The sequence below is a fragment of the Microchirus variegatus genome, assembly GCF_963457635.1.
Source record: "Microchirus variegatus genome assembly, chromosome: 12".
NCBI lineage: Eukaryota > Metazoa > Chordata > Actinopteri > Pleuronectiformes > Soleidae > Microchirus > Microchirus variegatus.
The window spans coordinates 3,909,260-3,929,470 of NC_139813.1; the positions used below are offsets into that span (position 1 = coordinate 3,909,260).

A 20,211-nucleotide genomic window follows, 5' to 3' on the forward strand; every position below is an offset into this window, starting at 1 on the left:
ACACAGCTTTGTGTGTGAAGTATTGACTGTGATGCTAATGATTTAAGTTGTGAGTTAGGGCATTATCAGCTCATTCAGGAACAGACCAAACTACACCACAGAGCCACAATGTATTTCATTAGTGTCTGATTTGAAATTAGAAATGTCTGTCTTTGATCCTTCTCTCTTAAGTTTATATAGTATATTTTGTTTTCATGTAACAACAAAAACAGATGATGGAAATACAGTGGTACGCGTGGTATGGTAGTGGCACCCCTGTAAATTTTCATGATTTTCCTTTATAAATTATACATTTTCTTTGAATAATTCTTGCACACTTTCTGTAAATCATATAAACTTTATTTCACGTCTCAGTTATCACGGTGTTTGTCTCTTATATGATATATTTAACTGAAATGTCTTTTTCAAACAACCAATGATTTATAAAGGAAAATCATGAAGATTTACAGAGTTTTGCATACCACTGTATGACTACACAAATGATAAGGTTTAGGTTATTTCATTTCAAATCTTAAAGGTCCCCTATTGTGAAAAATCCACTTTTTGATCTTTTAGTACTGATATTTGGGACTCAGGGGGCCATACCAGTCCCCAAAATGTGAAAAAACAAGACTCAGTCATGTTTTAGTGGTTCCACTTTGTGTAAGTATAGGCGATAAAACATGCGATGTTTACACCTCCCGACCAAATGACGACAGTGCGGACATTTCACCGTGAATGTTGGCACCCCGCCAGGCAGAGTACTTCACAGAGTACTTCACAGCTCCACCGTAGCCCCCCCTTGTCCCTGTGAAATCGAGACTGCAGGCGAGGTAGGAATAGCGGAGCACAGTGTTCACACAAACTTCCAGCCTCAGAAGATTTTTGTGTCCAGTGGATATATTTTATTTATGAAAAAAATGTTCACAAGCTTCACAAGCCCTTTGTTGTTGATCGCGTATGTAAATTCCTATGCTGGAGGGACACCTTGAACGCACAAGTTACGTGCCTGCAGTTAGCGAGTGGCATGTGTGGATCGTGATATGAGAAGCACGCGTTTGAAAGCACTGCAGAAAGATGTAGATGTTGTCCTACATTTCTTCTCAACCAAAGGCTGCCTTTCTGTCGTGTTTCCAGTTCTCTCCTCGTGTTGTTGATCCACACACGTCACTTTCAGTCGCAGTTACAGTGGTGCGTTCAAGGTCTTTTTCTAGCATGGGAATTTACATACACACCGCGCGGCGCATTTATCGTTTTTCTTCTAATTTTTTATGATCGCGAGAAGCCAAAATTGTGGTCACTCTATGCATTACGGTGAAACTCACTAACAACGGGTAAACAGACATTACTATGGGGTATATGGAGCGGGGTTGTGACGACGCTGCATGACAATAGGTGATAAGTGGCGACAGTTAGATCGACACTCCGCTGGAAGCAGTGGATGTGTATTTACCTGGGTCTCATTCACATGTAAATGACCAGGCACAGAACCGAGCGTTTTGAAAAAGGCTATTTTGGCAGAGTTATTGAACTGCTATTATGCTTCATCCTTATGATATTTTGACTAAAGCATGACACAGACATGTTCATTAGGGCATCAGGAACTAGTTGAACTTGGGTTAATAGGGTATAATATGGGACCTTTAAGAGGATATTATGTCCAGTTTTTATTGTATTGTATATGTATTGTTCTGTGTAGCAGTGTAGCTCAAAACAATAGTATCTGTGCTCATACAGAACAGGGTGTGGTTTCGCTGACAGCTTAGACCAGGAGGGGGTTGTGCTATGTAAATGTGATGATTCTGTCTCTTGGCTCTCAGAAGGTGTAAATCTTTGAGGCTAAAATTCTCCCTAAAGCAGTTTGAGGAGTGCCCACATTCAAATGGCCACATCTTCTTCAAATATTATCAGATTTACATGTGTTTGACATTGTTGGAAAGCTTAGAAATCACACTTTCGGAATCTGTAGATAACTCCAAATGTCCCGAAGTAGACTTGTGAACGCTTTTGCCATGGCTGGCCACATATGTTAGTTATGGAGGTCTACTTACATACATTAACTTGTTTTTATGGTTTACGTAAACGGACCGGGTTTTTTCAGAGATCTCGCTGAGCCCGAGATTACAATAAAACACAGCGTTCTCAGCAGTGGCTGAACTGTTTGTTTTGAACCTTCAGGGCTTAAACAAGGTAATGACGCAGATACACACTAAAAAACAGCGTTAAATGGAACTTCCGGTCTAGGTCCGCTTTAATACTCATAATGCTTTATACAATATGCTTTATGTATTATTAATGCTTAATACTCATAATGCTTTATACAATAATATGGTAAATAATGTAGCTACCCTGGGAACTGGATTTGATCCTTCAACCACCCCAGCACAAGTCCTATTAGTAATATGTGTCAGAAGAAGTTTTATATTATAAAGAGAATAAAAGATGCAAAAGAAAATGCATGCTGTAATAATGCCGGATGCTGGTTGGAACGTCGGTGTGGTACATGTCATTACCCGACCTATACCGGAAACTCGATCCCGAGGTACAGGTCGGTCGATTCATTCCTAGAACCATTGGACACCTCTCTTGCCGCTCAGGATGATGCAACCGATCGTAACCGAACTGTCTAGGCATTGTGGGTGCGAGCGGTTTCGAATGTTTCAGAGGATGGATGATATCCGCAGCATATGCTTAGCGCGAGCTCAGCCCATGGATGTATTGGCTGAACCAGAGACAGTTTGATATTGCACTCCTCACAGTCTCTGCAGGCATAACTTATCGATCACAAATGGCTTTTCTCTTTACTTCAGCGTGAGAAATTGGAGGTGTGGCATGGCAGCGTGTGAAGCCAATCAAATGTGTCAGTCTCACGGCCAATGTGTGAGAGCTGGCAGCTCTGTAAAGAGTGTAGCTTAGGTCAGAGAGCTGTTATCCCAAAACAATACTATTTCAATTAACAATTAACAATTTTTCTCATGATCCTGTGTCTCCTGTGAACATTTGTAATTCAATCTCACTACTCACTAAGTACTTTGTGCAGGTATCACTGTAGGGGACACTTGTGTGTCGTAGCAGCACTTACAACTGGGCAAACGGTATTGCGTCATATCCTGTTTACACTGGTGTTGCTTTGTGTTTACACCTGCTGTTAAACAGTTGAAAAATGTTAGTGTTTAACAAACCTGGAAATCATGATTTTCTCAAATGTCTTATAGTTTAATGATTGATGATGAACAGAAAATAGAAAGAAGCTGTACATCAGAACGCTTCCAATAATTGTTAAAAAGAAACGATGAATCAATTATCAAAATATTTGATGATCAATTTAGTCATCGATTAACAATCGATTAATTGTTGCAGAGCTGAAGATGCTAAAATTTACATTGGGATTGACCAGGATGGACAAGATTAGAAATGGCATATTCGAGGGTCAGCTCACATTCAACAGTCAAGCTTGACATGGTGATTTAAGTTAAGCTTAATAATTCCGTTTTTTTCCCCATAGTCCTTGTTAGCCTCCATTTGGAGTGTTTTTTGTTTAGTCTTTATCAACCTGAGTAAGGTTTTCCTCCCTTTTGGAGAGCTTTAAGTTTATAGTTTACATCCTTTGCTTTCCTCCTAGCGGAGAGATTTTCTGTTTTATTTTTCATTTTCTAGAATATCACAGACTAAGTTTTCATAGCCTATTTATTTGTCACTCTGTCTGAGAGGTGGGAGTGTTTAAATAAAGACTGCCTGAATCATCGTTACTCTGCATCTGAGTTCTCTCTAAACCCAGGCCTGACAGTACACTCTGGCCAGTATGGACTCAGCAGAGGTAGAAAGAATGACTGTGGCTCTGCGTGCCCAAGAGCAGCGGACCGCACCGTTTTATTTATTATCGGGGTCTGAACAATGTTTTATTTTGAAAAATGACCGGATTCCCACCGTTACATCCGTCTATGACTCACTCTTGACGCATCCTTAGGGAGATCGCTGGCCAGAGTGTTTGCAGCGAGAGCCGCTGCAGAGATTTCTTTCAGAAAAGACCACTGGCAGCACATTTCAGTGACAAGGAGTGCGTAGCAAAACTCGCTTACTTGTGCAACGTATTCAGCCTACACACCTACACAAACATAAGTAAATGAACTAATGGCCAAGACCACAGATCTCTCCCGCCCACCCGCGCTCTCGGCGCATACTGAATTTGATGCGCAACAAACAAATGCTGAGTGCTGATCAAAAGTTTTGTGCAAGCAATTTGAGTTCCCGACTCTTGTTCCAAATATGACAGGCTTCATTCAGCGATTGAAACAAATATATCAACATTAATGAAACGTTTACAGCTGTTTTGTGTATCTTATTTTGAAGGCACGTTTAATCGTTACCATAGCGACCAGAGAGCGTTAGGGGGCCGGTCCGTGAAAATATTTCCTGACATTAAACCGGTCCATGGAGCAAAAAAGGTTGGGGACTGCTGCCCAAGAAGCTTGATCTCCGCAATGCTTACCATCTGGTCAGGATAAGAGAGGGTGACGAGTGGAAAACAGGGTTTAACACCCCAAGCGGACATTATGAGTACCAGGTTATGCCTTTTGGACTCACCAATGCACCTGCCGTATTCCAAGCTATGATAAATGATGTCTTTCGAGATTTTCTTGATAATTTTTTGTCTACCTCAATGACATCCTGATTTACTCTCCTGATATTGACACCCACCGAAAGCATGTAACCAGAGTACTGAAAAGACTGTTGGAAAACAAACTCTATGTCAAAGCAGAAAAAAAAGAGTGCAGATGGGCCCAGCTAAAATCAGCGCTGTGACTGAATAGCCCACACCTGATAGCTGCAAAAAAGGTTCAGCAGTTTCTCGGGTTTGCAAACTTTTATAGGCGGTTCATCACAGGCTTTAGTGCAGGGGTTCTCAAAGTTTTGATACCCGAGGGCCAATTTAGGAACCCAACATGGGACCGAGGGCCGCCAAAGGAAAAAAAAGGAAAAAAAACTGAAAGAAATCCCATTTGTAATAATTTTAATAACCAGATTGCAGTTCTACAGTTTACACTTATTGATTTGTATCCAGTAATGTCCAATAAACATTTAACAAGCTGAGTAGCTCCTGGATTAAAACTATCAACTGTAATTCATTGCGGGCCACCAGAATAATTCTGCGGGCCACCATTGGCTCATGGGCCGTACTTTGAGAACCAATGCTTTAGTGCAATAGCTGCTCCTGCAACCGGGAATTGCTGGCAGTCAAGGTCGCTCTAGAGGAATGTAGACATTGGCTTGAGGGGGTCAATCAGCCATTTATCATCTGGACTGATCACAAGAACCTAGAATACATAAGAAAAGTTAGGTGGGCGCTCTTCTTTAACCGTTTTTCTTTCTCTCTATCCTCTAGGCCGGGGTCCCAAAACGTCAAACCTGATGCCCTGTCTCGACTCTTCGACCCTGAGCCTGTTGCCAAGGAACAAGGAACCTATCCTCCCACTAACCTGTGTGGTTGGAGCGGTGACTTGGCATATAGAAAATTAGGTAAAGTAGGCCAATGGTGAGGCTCCGACACCTAGTGGGTGCCCAGAGAATCGTTTGTTTGTCCCAGTTGATTTGCGCCCACAGGTGATCAATTGGGACCACACCTCGCTGCTTTCTTGTCATCCGGGAGTTCGGAGGACAATGTTCGCCATCTCTCTGAGGTTCTGGTGGCCGTCCATGGCCGGAGGTTCGTGAGTACGTAGAGGCATGTTCGGTCTGCGCCCGAAACAAGACGTCCTCTGGGTCATGCATGGGACTCTTGCAGCCGCTTCCCATCCCCTCCAGACCGTGGTCTGACATCTCTCTGGACTTTGTCATGGAGCTCCCTCTGAAAAAAAAACTTCCCTCTGCCAAAGAAACGGCAGAGATCATGATGAACAATGTTTCCAAGGTTCATGGATTTCCCAAAGGCATTGTCTCTGACTGGGGGCCCCAGTTCGTATCCCGGTTCTGGAGGGAGTTCTGCCAACTCATCGGTGCTAAGGACAGCCTGACATCAGGATATCAACCGGAGGCCAACAGCCAGACCGAACACCTTAATCAGCAACTGGAAACCAGTCTCCGGTAAACTCAGTAAACTCAGGTCTCTCAGAATCCCTCTACATGGAGCAAGCACCTAGTCTGGGTCGAGTATGCTCAATTCTCTGCCCACCTCAGCCACAGGTTTCTCACCTTTTCAATTTGTCTTTGGTTACAAAGTGTAACGACGCTGTCGTCGTATCTGGGCAGCCGCCCGGCAGGTATTGGTTCGGCAAGGAGACCGGGTCAAGAAAGTGGCCGACCGCAAAAGACGGCCCGCCCCTGCCTATCAGCCAGGTCAAAAAGTGTGGCTCTCTGCCAAAGATTTCCACCTGAGAGTTCCCTCCAAGAAACTGGCACCTCGATCCGTTCCCGATCACCAAGCTCATCAGTCCTGCGGCAGTTCGCCTTCGCTTGCCTCGGTCTCTCTGTGTTCACCCGACCTTCCATGGTAAGCCGGATCAAACCTGTCAAGGAGAGCCCCATGGTCCCAGCGCCACGCCTCCGCCACCACCAGAAGTAGTAGACGGCGGCCTGTTGTACAAAGTCAAGCAGTTGCTGGCTCCGGGGAAGACAATACCTGGTGGACTGGGAGGGTTATGGCCCTGAGGAGAGACAATCGATCCCTTCACGCTACATAGATTCTAGCCTCATAGAGGATTTTCATAGGGATCACCCTGAACAGTCTGGGCCGTCAGGGGTCGGCCCTAGAGGGAGGGGTACTGTCACACCGCGGTGAGGTTTTAAAAATGTAGTATTTCCTGTTTTATTTTGAAAATTAACTCTCCTCTCATTTCAGACCACTTCCCCTTCCTGTCACCAGCCTGATCACCTCCCTTGATTTCTCCAATTGTTTTCACCTGTTGCCCCACCCTCATGTATTTAGTTTCTCCTTCTCCCTTTACTCAGTGCCAGAGTGCCTTGTTCATGTCGTGCACCCCAGCCAGTCCTCATGGTTTTGTCCTTGCCTGTTCATTAAGTAAGTCAGTATTCCATGCCTCTTAAGAGAGCGATTTTTTGTTTGTACGTTTTCATAGTTCTGCTTTGAAACTCTTTTCCATAGCCTTTGTTAGCCTCCATTTGGAGTGATTTAAGTTAAGCTTAATAATTCTGTTTTTTCCCCATAGTCCTTGTTAGCCTCCATTTGGAGTGTTTTTTGTTTATGTGTTATTTTAGTCTTTCTCAACCTGAGTAAGGTGTTCCCCCCTTTTGGAGCGCTTCAAGTAACATCCTTTGTTTTCCTCCTAGCAGGGAGATTTTCAGTTTTATTTTTCATTTTCTAGAATATCACAGACTAAGTTTTCATAGCCTGTTTATTTGTCACTCTGTCTGAGAGGTGAGAGTGTTTAAATAAAGACTGCCTGAATCATCGTTACTCTGCATCTGAGTCCTCTCTAAACCCAGGCCTGACACAACTTACCTCCATCAAGTGACAGTTTTGACCTCCACTCCACAGGAAGGAACTCCACATGCTCGGTGGTGCGGTCAGAGAAGTGCTTCTCTTCCATCTTCCTGGCAGCGTCTCTCATCCTGTGACCAGACAAAAATAAAACAATGACTTGAAACCACTCGACCCTACACTCTGTCTTTCGGCGAGAAACCGTTCCATCACTCACATGCTTGTGTTCCTGATGATGCGGCCCTGGTCCATCTTCTGGCCGATGCCATGAACCACAAAGACAATGTGTGTGGTTTCAGGTGGGGTGTCCTCAGGTGCTGCCTCCTCCACATAACCTCGATGGAGGCGAGTCCCACTGCTAGATACTGAGGGTACAAGAGGAAATATTACTACACACTGTGTGGTTTACTTTGCAACCTTACAAAAAAGTAACCAAGCAAACCATGTTGGAGCATGTGTGTGATCCTAAGGCGGTCCATTTACAAAAGTGACATATCACAGAAAAACCCTTCAAAGTTCCAATCAGGACCCCCCTGTTGACCTCTGACTTATTACCACAATATTGCAGCTGAAGTTTTTGGTACATACTTCAGTAAGGTATGTGAGATTTATCTATGTTTTACCATAGTGTAACTATATTCAGGCAGTTGTTACTGGAGTCCTCGATTGCTAAGACGAGTAAAACACCTGACCCAACCCAGCTCCTCCTTAATTCTGCTCAATATTAATTTGATCTCTTTCTAAAAAAGCAGTACATTTAATTGTTTTGGTGTAAATTGGGCAGCATACAAAAACACAATAAACAAAATTAAGGAAAACGCAGACTGTTTTCAACTATAACTAACTATTGAAAATATCAAATAACTACACTATAAAATGAATACTATTATACTATACTACTGTAGTGTAGTAAGCGCACAGAGTGCACCTGCACACTTACGCACACACACTAAGGCTGCAATGAGAGTGACGGTGAGCTCCTGAACTTAAACCGAGACACCACGGACATCATTGTTAACGTTGCCGCCGACTCCTTTGTGTGCTCTTCATCAGATAAGTTCTTGTATTTCTCCATGTGTTTGGTCACGTAGGGGCGATTTAGATTATATTTTAAGGATTATAATCCAAATCACAGCTATTTGTGTACCACAAACTAAGCACACGGCTTTACCTTTCACTTCTGTAAAGAAAAATTTAGCAGTCCATATCTTATTGAAAACGCAGCATTCAGAATTAACTTTTCTTTTTTTTAACGTGAGCCGACATTTTTAGGGGGCCAGGGGTAGCTGGCTAGCGTCACTTGTAGTTCAAGTAACTCAACTCGTAAAACACCTGACCCAAACCATCTGATCTGATAGGTGGGTTTCTTGGAGAAAGGCTATTTGACAAATCTCCTTTTTAAAGAAAGATCAGTTTTTGGCACTTGATGACATGGTTAATCCCCTTCACATTGAGAGAGATAATCTTAAAATCACCCATCTATTTTCTATACTTCGTACAGCATGCGAGCAGGCAACAGGGGGAAGGGAAGGGAAGGGAAGCAGCATTTATCACTCACATATATAATGTCTGTATAATGAGTATAATACAAATACCTTATAACAGAAAATAATATTACAAATCAGGCTGTCAACAAAGATACTTCCTCAAGCAAATCAAACCCAACATGAAACTCAACCCCACAAGAACAAGAACAAGTAACAGCTACTCAGTGGCATAAAAAATCCTGGGATGAGTGAAGCCAAGAGGTTTTCCTTCCCCACTGAGAGAAAGCATCATCAGCTGCAGGTGTATCCCTCCCGCTGCCGACGGACCCTCTCTACATAGAAAGTCCACCTCACCTGGTGCCTCATGTATAAACCGTGCGTACGCACCAAAACACGGCGTACATTTGCTTTCACGCACACGATGGCATTTATAAAAATGTACTTGGCATGGAACCTTGCGGACCGCAGCGCAAACTCTCGAGCTGCCGTGAGAATTTGCAGAGCGCTCTGCAAACTCTTGTCAGATGGAGACGCTGCAATATTAAGCTCCCGCATCGCGCAGAATCAGCAACACGCGAGCAACACACCGAATACCGTTTTTTGGTTTCATATTATAAGAAATTTTGATATACCTCCATACCGGTGTATTTGATTACACAACATCCGCGCAGCCGCGGCGCTGCTGTTTGCTTTGTGAGTGGGCGCGCTCTGCATGTAAATATGTCATTAATGTTTTTATATTTGTTTCAATCACTGAATGAAGCCTGTCATATTTGGGACAAGAGTCAGGACCTTAAATCACTCGCACAAAACTGTTGATCAGCAACTTAAGTGTTTCAAAATAATATTATTAATTTGTCTACAGTGACAAACATGAATTATTCTGTGACAAACAACAATGATACACCACATGCGTTTGAACATGCTTGGATAAGATCAGAGGACACTGAAGACGAAACTGATCCCGCTCGCAAACACACACACTTCAAACGTGTGTGTGTATGAGTGAGTCACACTTTTCTCTAAGTCTTACTTTGAGCAAATAACTGAAATTGATTTAACACAAATTAATATTTTCTTTATGTAAATAGACACAGCTGCTGACGTGAACACATCAACACGTCAGTCTACAATGTTTTAAACCCTCCAAAATACAGTTACAAACTAATTTTTTGTGAGAAAATGGGACTTGAATGTTGAGTAGAACATTACCTTATCCCATTTTAATCCATACCATAACAAAATAACCAAAAAAGTTATTCCACCACCGTTGCACCTTTCATCAGAAGAGAAAGCTGATGCAGGTGCGCGCTCGTCAGCCGCTGGAGACAGCGACACACCTGAGACACCGGCACACTAGCATCTTCCCTCTTCCTCCCTCACCTGCGTCCACAATCAGTCGACAGTAATGAATCATTATACAGTAAGTCAATGAGCTCTATCTGCTTATTCTGTGTGTAATGTGTGTGTGCGTAACTGGATGATGACGCGTGACACTGACACATTTATAGATTGTTGAAATGATCTGTAAATTCAGCTCACATGGATAAGTCATGTCTAAACAAACATGTTACATCAGAAAAACAACACCCAAAGGATGAACTATCAATGCACAGCCAGTTTTTTTAAACAGCAACATTAACAAATACAGAAAAAGCACTTTAAATCCAGTTCTGGTTGTCAAAGTCCACCCATCCGATTCTTTGTTGATCAAGGCAAGGGTCAGCAAAAAGTTGCCTCAGGTAGACTTTGAAAGCAGTGCTGTTGCCACACAGTTTCGAGCTGAGGACCTTTCGCGTGTTCGGGGAAACGTGATGACCACTACACTACGGAAACCGTTGTAAAGCCACTGAGATTGGAGATTTTCCCAAAATACAACAAGCCTGGTAGCAATAGATGTGTGTTTTGACAGGAAGGAACAAAAGGTCACATTTTGATATCAAGGACCCATGGGCACAGAAATGTAAAGAGTTTCCTATTGCGGAATCGAAGCCCAGTCTTCTGTACCAGCACCGCGGATAGTAGTCCCTACCTTCATTAACTTTTCCAAGGCATTCCCTCTTTTGTAGTGTTCACCACTACGGATGTAATATATTTTTGACCACAAGTAGGATTTTGGGGGCGCTGTTTCACGCTTGGAACAGCAGTGAGGAGAACTTCTCAAAGTAAGTTGGGGCACTTTTCTTCAAATAGTGAATTCATTCTCCTTACTCATAGGTATGATTTTTATTTTCTTAACAACTGGCTTAAGTTATTCTACTTGAAGTTGTCAACAGTTTCCAGAAACATGAAGGTTCAATTAGATTGCGGCTAATTTAGCTAATTGTGATGTAACAAGGTAAAAATGTATCTATTAATAGGTGTTACAGTGATATCTATCTATCTATCTATCTATCTATCTATCTATCTGGGGTGTGTCAGATAAAGTGACTATGACACAATATGGTCTCCAGTTTGAACAGTGCAACAGCAATTGCACAGCTGAGGATCGCAGAAGCTAATTTACTGACTCGTACCACATTGGTTTGCCACTTAAGTAGAATGTTTGTCAGTCTTTGACTTCTCTATTTTACAAATCCAGAATAAGCTAATTAAATTCAGTTCCTCCTTGAACTGCCACCTTATCGTGGTGGAGGGGTTTGAGTATCCGTATGATCCTAGGAGCTATGTTGTCCGGGGCTTAATGCCCCTGGTAGGGTCTCCCATGGCAAACAGGTCCTAGGTGACGGATCAGACTAAGAGCAGTTCACAAACCCTTATGAAGAAAAACAAAAAGAAGACGTGTACGTCGCCCGGATTGGCGTCACCGGGGCCCCACCCTGGAGCCAGGCCCAGGAGTGGGGCTCGCAGGCGAGCGCCTGGTGGCCGGGTCTTTGCCCGCAGGACCGGGCCGGGCTCAGCCTGAACGAGCGACGTGGGCGCCTCTCCAAGTGTGCTCACCACCTGCATGGGGCCATAAGGGGTCGGTGCAGTTTGATTTGGGTGGCAGTTGTGGGCGGGGGCCCGACGGCCCAATCGCGGGACAACAACTCTAGCTATGGGGACATGGAATGTTACCTCGCTGGGGGGGAAAGAGCCTGAGCTTGTGCGAGAGGTGGAGCGGTACCGACTAGAAATAGTCGGGCTCACCTCCACGCACAGTCTGGGCTCTGGAACCAAACTCCTTGAGAGAGGCTGGACTCTCTATTACTCTGGAGTTGCCCAAGGTGAGAGGCGGCGAGCTGGTGTGGGCTTGCTTATAGCCCCTCAGCTCAGCCGCCATGTGTTGGAGTTCTCTCCGCAGAACAAAAGGGTCGCGTCCCTCCACCTTCGGGTGGGGGGTAGGTATCTCACTGTTGTTTCGGATTATGGGCCAAACGGGAGTGCAGAGTACCCGGCCTTTTTGGGCTCTGGAAGGAGTACTGGAAAGTGGAGGAGACTTCAATGCCCACGTGGGTAATGACAGTGTGACCTGGAGAGGTGTGATTGGGAGGAATGGCCTCCCCGATCTGAACCCGAGTGGTGTTTTGTTACTGGACTTCTGTGCTAGTCACAGTTTGTCCATAACAAACACCATGTTCAGGCATAAGGGTGTCCATCAGTGCACGTGGCACCAGGACACCCTAGGCCGGAAGTCAATGATCGACTTTGTGGTCGTGTCATCTGGCCTCCGACGTATGTCTTGGACACTCTGGTGAAGAGAGGGGCTGAGCTGTCAACTGATCACCACCTGGTGGTGAGTTGGATCAGCTGGCAGGGGAGGAAGCTGGACAGACATGGCAGACCCAAGCGCGTTGTGAGGGTCTGCTGGGAACGCCTGGCGGAATCACCTGTCAGGGAGGTCTTCAACTCCCACCTCCGGGAGAGCTTTGACCAGATCCCGAGGGAAGCTGGAGATATTGAGTCAGAGTGGACCATGTTCCCCACTTCCATTGTGGACGCGGCAGTTCGAAGTTGCGGCCGCAAGGTCTCCGGTGCCTGTCGCGGCGGAAATCCCCGAACCCGGTGGTGGACACCGGACGTAAGGGATGCTTTCAAACTGAAGAAGGAGTCCTATTGAGCCTGGTTGGTTCGAGGGACTCCTGAGGCAGCTGACGGGTACCGACAGGCCAAGCGGACGGCAGCTCGAGCGGTCGCAGAAGCAAAAACTCGGGTCTGGGAAAAGTTCGGGGAGGCCATGGAGGAGGACTACCGGTCGGCCTCGAAGAAATTCTGGTAAACCGTCCGGCGCCTCAGGAGGGGGAAGCAGTACTCCACCAACACTGTTTACAGTGGAGGTGGGGAGTTGTTGACCTCGACTGGGGACATTGTCGGGCGGTGGAAGGAATACTTCGTGGATCTCCTCAATCCCACTGACACGTCTTACCTAGAGGAAGCAGAGGCTGGGGGTCTTAGAGGTCGACTCACTCATTACCCAAGCCGAAGTCACTGAGGTAGTTAGGAAGGCGCCGGGAGTGAATGAGATCCGACCTGAGTACCTAAAGTCTCTGGATGCTGTAGGGCTGTCCTGGTTGACACGTCTCTGCAACATTGTGTGGCAGTTGGGGACAGTGCCTCTGGACTGGCAGACCGGGGTGGTGGTCCCTCTTTTTAAAAAGGGGGACCGGAGGGTGTGTTCCAACTATCGGGGGTTCACACTCCTCAGCCTCCCGGGTAAAGTCTATTCCAGGGTACTGGAGAGGAGAGTTCGGCCGATAGTCGAACCTCGGATTCAAGAGGAACAATGCGGTTTTCTTCCTGGCCGTGGAACATGACCAGCTCTATACCCTTTGCCGGGTGCTCGAGGGTTCATGGGAGTTTGCTCAACCAGTCCACATGTGTTTTGAGGAGTTGGAGAAGGCTTTCGACCATGTCCCTCATGGCATTCTGTGGGGGGTGCTCCGGGATTATGGGGTCGGGGGCCCTTTGTTAAAGCGGAACTAGACCGGAAGTTCCTATTAACGCTGTTTTTTGGTGACGAAGCTATTTTTAAACACTGTTAAAACAATGTTTTGATAATGAGGGGCAGTGCATCCACCGTTCCAGAGGGGGGCGCTGTGCCTCTGAGTGTGCCTCGGATGTGCTGGATAGTACTGACCAATCACAAGACTCTGTCTTCTGGGGGTGAAAGTTCACTCTAAAATCTCGCAGCAGAAAAACAACATCAGAAAGAGGATTTCTATCGGCTCGTTTACAGCAACTAGGAGGTTTTTGACCATAAAAACAAGTTAATATATGTAAGTAGACCTCCATAACTATGGAGTCCGGTTCGGGAGCAGCTGGATTTCATCTCTGCTCTTTGCAGATGATGTGGTCTTGATGGCTCCTTTGAACCGGGAACTCCAGGATGCGCTGGGGCGGTTTGCAGCCGAATGTGAAGCAGCTGGGATGAGAATCAGCACCTCTAAGTCCGAGGCCATGGTTCTCGACCGGGAAAAGGTGGGGCTGGAGCGTGAGATTGACAGGCGGATCGGGGCAGCGGTTGCAGTAATGCGGTCGTTGTATCAGTCTGTTGTGGTGAAGCACAACTTTGTTGAACTCTGTCCAGAGTGTTGATGTCTGATTTCCATTGATCCCACTTTTCTGGCTGACATAGAGCTTGAGAAGGATCTCTTCTTGGTCGTGTTGTCCATCTGCTGTTTTTTGCTCTTATTTTGGGGCTGGATCCGTGAATCTTGGCCATAGAGTGATAAAAATGGTACCGCTGGAATCTGTAGATTCTCCGCTGTCCAGTCGACATGTGTTTTTTTGTTTACATAATCAGGCTGATGCTCCGGTGCCGCTTTTCAATGTTTGCGATGTAACGTTTTCCTTCGCTCCTGCTGGTTCGATCCGTCTGTCTTAACTGTGTTTGGTGGACATAAGAACGGTTTATATGAGCTTTTAGCTGAGTTTCTGACCTTTCTGTGGGTATGCAGCATGTCTGTGTTTGTTAAAGTTAGATATGGTTTTATGACGCTTTTGTGGCTGTTTCTGACGCTGCCCCCGGTATCGGGGGCAACCGTAAAGAAGAGGTTAACCTCTCAATCTGATTGCATCACGTGACCCCCTTTAATCATTCTGATCTAAATCTTACCTTATATTTACAACCAGTGATTATTTTCAAGATAAAAAATCGGTTACCCCTGTTCAGCTTCTAAAAAATAATGAAATCATCGAACAGTCTTTTGAAAGGCTCTTTGGAAGGAACGGCTCCTTGAGATCCAGCTCCCTTTAAAGGGCCATAAATCCCAGCTCTACAAAACACCATTCAATTAATTACTTAAGGCATTAAATGAGGAAGCTGCAGATAACATTTGACAGAGAGAGAAACTGTTCTTGTGACCTTCTTTCATTGACTGTACAATAGTGTTTGGGTTGGCATGCTTTTGTGTTGTTTGTGTGTACCTTTGGAGAAGCCCAGTTTCTGTGTGACAGTGCGTGCAATCTTGGAGGTGGTGGCATCGCTGTACAGGTAAACCTCATCCACACTGTGCCAGTCCACATGGCTCCTGCTCAGCTTCAGACTGTGGATGGCTGCAACACAGTCAAACTGGAATTAACAGTAAGCCACTTTAGCCATCAGCGTTAAAGGAAGGTTGGGGGTTTGACTCCCAGCTCTGCTACTCTGACATTCCAATCTGTCCCTGGGCAAGACACTTAATCCCAAACGGGTAGCTATGCCAGCAGCATGTGAACGCTGGGTTTGAGTTAAGTGCCAAATGAGCGCTCTTAAAGATTGATTTGAGCTCCCATGAAGGTAGTAAAATTGTACATCTGTGGGAATCATGAAAATATAACCAAAAACAATTATTATTGTTGTTGTTGTTGTTGTTGTTGTTGTTGTTGTTGTTGTTGTTGTTGTTGTTGTAACTGGCATTATATTTTAAGAGTTTTCAATTCAACATGTTTCATTTACATAAACAAGATAAAGGGGCTGGCAAACAGACAGAATTACTGTACATACAATCACAGTGACAATGACAGTACTTCTACACCAAGCCACTGTGGGGCACTCTAGGATAAGACAAATGCATATGACATAATGTGAGTGAGTGTGAATGGGTGAATGGCAAACCTGAAGTGTAAAGCAGCTTTGAGTGTTCTCTATGGTGGCCGACAGGGGCAAACGCACTGCAACGACCAAAAACACATGCAGGAGGAGAAACACACACGTGTTTTGGGTCGTTGCAGTGCGTTTGCCCCTGTCGGCCACCGTAGCTCGCTAAGACTAGCAAAGCCCTAACTAAATACAGACTTCTTACTATTTCTGGTAAGTTTAAAAAAAAGTTTCTGATTTCAGTTTTTTTTGTTCAATGTCGTTCCTATGCTGCTTCTGAACATGTGCACACACACTGTCACCTTGAAATATGCTCTTTGTCTCTTTCTTTCTTTCACCATACACACATTCCACACATACCATACCATCCTTGCTGTCCACTGTGGTGGTTATGGCCTCCATCTCATAGGTGTCCCTCATTTGCTGTCCCCGGAAACGAGTGAGGTGCTCCACTTCGATGAGATCACTCTCATCCTCCTCCAGGGGAAGCCATGTTCCATCAGTGAACCACTGGCCCCTCATCACAGGAATGCGATCTTGCTCTGAGGAGCATCACACCATGTTTATCAAACTGTCTGGAGTACATGATGCTTTATTTTCTGCTGTATCTTCAATTAAATTATTTCTTGCTTTACATCTTCCTGCATTTAATTTTTCTTGTTTATTGATGATTTGGTGATTTCATTAATATACCATTCAGTAAATATGACATAATCCATTCGTCAACATTACCGTTTGAAACATATAAAGAATTTTAACATGCTCATTTGCTGGGCATCTTTCTCCCCCACCTCACACTTTTCTGTCACATTTATTAAAAATGGAAAAATCTATTTTTTTAAAATAATTTTAAAACTTACGATCAGAAAAGCAAATTGTGATTTCCTAAGATTACAGTTAGTCACCACTAATGTGTGTGGCATTCAGTGATTTAAAGCGGACCTAGACCGGAAGTTCCAATTAACGCTGTTTTTTAGTGTGTATCTGCGTCCTTACCTTGTTTAAGAAGCCCTGAAGGTTCAAAACAAACAGTTCAGCCATTGCTGAGAACGCTGTGTTTATTGTAATCTCGGGCTCAGCGAGATCTCTGAAAAAACCTGGTCCAGTTACGTAAACAGCGGTTCTCCGGAGCAGCAGATCGTCCTGCTCCGGGCACTAGTCTTGGCACATCTGGTTGCGTACGTTGAACCGCAGGAGAAGAATAACGTCTGTTGTGGAGGTGTTTCACGAGCGACAGTGTCTTCTGACTCTGGGTCAAAGTCATAAAAGGGACTGCGGCTGGGAGTCATGAAGAATCATGTTGTACCATGTCCATTTGACAGATGAAGCTCCCCAAAGTGAGCCTCCGATTCGGCACGTAAGGGGAAAGTTAAGGGGAAATAAACTTGATGTGCCGTGCGACTGTTTGTACACTGGTTGTCTGTTTTTTGTGACACTTCTTAATGTGAAAACATTTCAGACATGTTAGGTAAGACATTAACCTTGCATGACAACCACTGTTGTATTTGTGAAACTTTTATTTTATTTGTGAAAATGCTAAAGAGGAGATTTCACCGTTTTTGTTTTTTACCCAGACCTCATTATAGAACAGGACTGGATCCAAAACTACTGTAGCTAGACTTCTGAAATCTGGACTAGATTATCCTACAGACTCTGAAGGTTCATAAAAACACACTCTCTGATTTGTGAAACCTTTATTCTATTTGTGAAAATGCAATAAAACCACTTTGGACTAGGTCCTGATCCAAAACCACTGTACCTAGACTTCTCAAATGTGGACTAGATTATCCTACAGACCCTGACCCCTTAAGTGCTGAATCGGAGGCTAACTTCAGCGTCGTTCTGGAAACGCCCCTGGTTGAAGCAGTGGGTTAACCATTGTGAACACGTCCTTTTCACGATAGACATAATAATAATAATAATAATAATAATAATAATAATAATAATAATAATAATAATAATAATTCATTAGCTACTCACGATTCCAGTAAACGGGATAGCACTCCTTCTCTCTGAGGTCCACTTCGTACAGCCCTCCTCTGACACACACCGCCTCCACGTCGTTGCTCGTGTCCTCCGGCTCCCTCGCCTCCTCCGACGGCCGCTGCACTGAAGGCTCTGCCTGGTCTCCTCCACCGTCCACGGTCCCGTTCTCCGGATGTGTCTCGTAGGACCTGGTCGCCTCCTCCTCCTCCTCCTCGCCCTCTACGGTATCTTTGACCTTGTCGGGGTTCTGCTCGCACGATTTCCGATAAATCATTTCGATTTTTAAAGAGTCGTGTCCAACGAACGGTTTCCACGTCCGCTTGTCCTCTTTGTAGAACCAGCGCACTTCCTCCGGTCCGAGCTCCGTGACTATGTCACCGCGGTGCCTGGAGCTGTTGGAGCGAATTGTGATGTTGCCGTCACTTTCACTGTAGTTCGAGTCCACCGCCAAGAAAGGCGAGGCCGAGTATTCCTCGACCAGGCCCAGCATCGTAGCATCCTGAGACGGGAGCGACAGGTGTCTGTGTTCCGAACGCTCCTCGGCTGCTGCAGTATCAGCAGCGGCATCAGCAGCAGCAGCACCGGTGCTGTCGTCGTATCCACACACAAACACATCATTCGCCAGATCCCATTCACTGCTGCTGTACACAGAGTTATTGTCAGTGTCCTCCTCCGTCATGTGTCCTCTCGGTCCTGTCCGATCATGGAAACACAAGGCTCTTCCTCTTCATCCACAGCTGCTCACATCTGTGCCGTGTGGCTGTTACATCACCACAGCGACAGTGGGTTTAAAGATACCGGTCACCACTGGTTCCATCACACACGGACACGACACTCGTGTTGTCCCCGGGTCAGCAGTATGGAGTTCCCGCTGAGGTGCACGATGAATGCGGCCAGCTCAGATCTGTAATCTCACAGATCACAGATTATATCTCAGCCTCTTCCTCTTCTTCTTCTCCTTCTTTCTCTGGTTTTATGGCGGGGGGGGGGGACCAGCTGTAAGGTGCATTACCGCCACCCACTCTGTTGGAGCGTGGACCAAAGTACTTACCCCTCATACAAAAGAATAATAATAAGAAGAAGAAGAAGAAAGAAAAATACTAATACATAAGTAAAATACTATAAATTTCCTCCTCTGCTCCTCGCCTCCTGGTTTCTCTCTTCAGTGTTTCTTGTTCTCTTGTGTACTTTATGTGCTTGACTGATTATTGTGTTTAACACTGATCACATAGTCCTGTAGGATTAAATTAGTTGATTAAATGTATTAAATGTTAAGTGTTTCGTCCTGTACTTTTAAAGGTGCATTATGTAATAAATCTAGAGCAACTGGCCATAAAATCCTCCTAATATGTCACAGAGACTCATGAATAATGTTCATATAACAAACAGAACTCACCAACAACAACAGTTCAGCTTAAATATTTGCATTAAAAAAAATATTATGCAGACTGCAAATCATGTTTTTGTTTTGAAATCATGTTCTGGCATGTGGCGCCACCTACCGCCGTCTACCAATCATTGCAGTCAGTAGAGCCGTGCAACCACGGGTTGCCAGTTACGTCAGAAAATGAAACCTAGAAGACCTCGGTATTTTGAATTTGAATGTAGTAACTGTTTTTGGCCACATTCTTAAATATGGCACCTTTAAGGCTTTGTGCTTCCCTGTGCTGACTCTGTCCCAACTGCGCTGCCATTTTTTAGTGATGTGACTTCTGATTATTGCTTCTGTTTGGTTTTTTCGATAATGTTGTCTTGTAAAAGTGCCTGTTTCGCACGTGTCTACATCAGCTGCTCCTTGCTGTCAAATCAACTTCCTGTTCAAACCCTACAAATTAATGTACATACTTTTTATAAACCTCAATATCCCCAAAATGTTAGACACAAGATAGAGCCTGCATCGTTCCAGATATTCGGATCTGGTCCTTAAAATTATCAATAACCATGTTGTGATGACGCATGCATAAACTGTGGCCAGCATGCGCCTGTCTATACCCGCTTAGAGTCTGTCCAAGATCAGTTTGGAACACCAATAAAACCATTCCAACAAGACGTGAGTACATGGTGGAACGGCACCTATTAAATGCTGGAAAGTCTCTGCGCAAAATCGAAACTTGGCTGCAAACAGCACAGATTATGAACTCCCTGTGACAGAACTCTCTCTTTGAGCAGTTAACTAAAGAGATCAGCTCATCTGATGCATCTGTTATTCCCGTAATTACAGCTCTAAAGGTCTTCTACACAAAGATTGAGACCATGGAGTGAAAAGTAAGGAAAATTAAAAGTGCTCTCTTGAGAATCTGTCAACACGTTTTACTAAGATCTACTCT

General features: G+C 44.7%; 1 protein-coding gene across 1 annotated transcript in view; it reads right to left on the reverse strand.

The window, feature by feature from the left end:
• ddhd1b (DDHD domain containing 1b) overlaps positions 1–18,672 on the reverse strand; it is a gene marked incomplete at its 3' end in the record, with an annotated part of 54,155 nt that extends 35,483 nt beyond the window's left edge. The window contains exons 1-5 of the mRNA XM_083898943.1: positions 17,879–18,672; positions 16,264–16,440; positions 15,247–15,375; positions 7,632–7,779; positions 7,436–7,545 (exon numbers count right to left, since the gene is read on the reverse strand). Of these exons, the coding sequence (XP_083755069.1) occupies positions 7,436–7,545; positions 7,632–7,779; positions 15,247–15,375; positions 16,264–16,440; positions 17,879–18,563 (1,249 nt within the window). The 5' untranslated portion in view covers positions 18,564–18,672. The remainder of the gene's footprint in view (positions 1–7,435; positions 7,546–7,631; positions 7,780–15,246; positions 15,376–16,263; positions 16,441–17,878) is intronic.
• Positions 18,673–20,211: the final 1,539 nt, after the last annotated feature.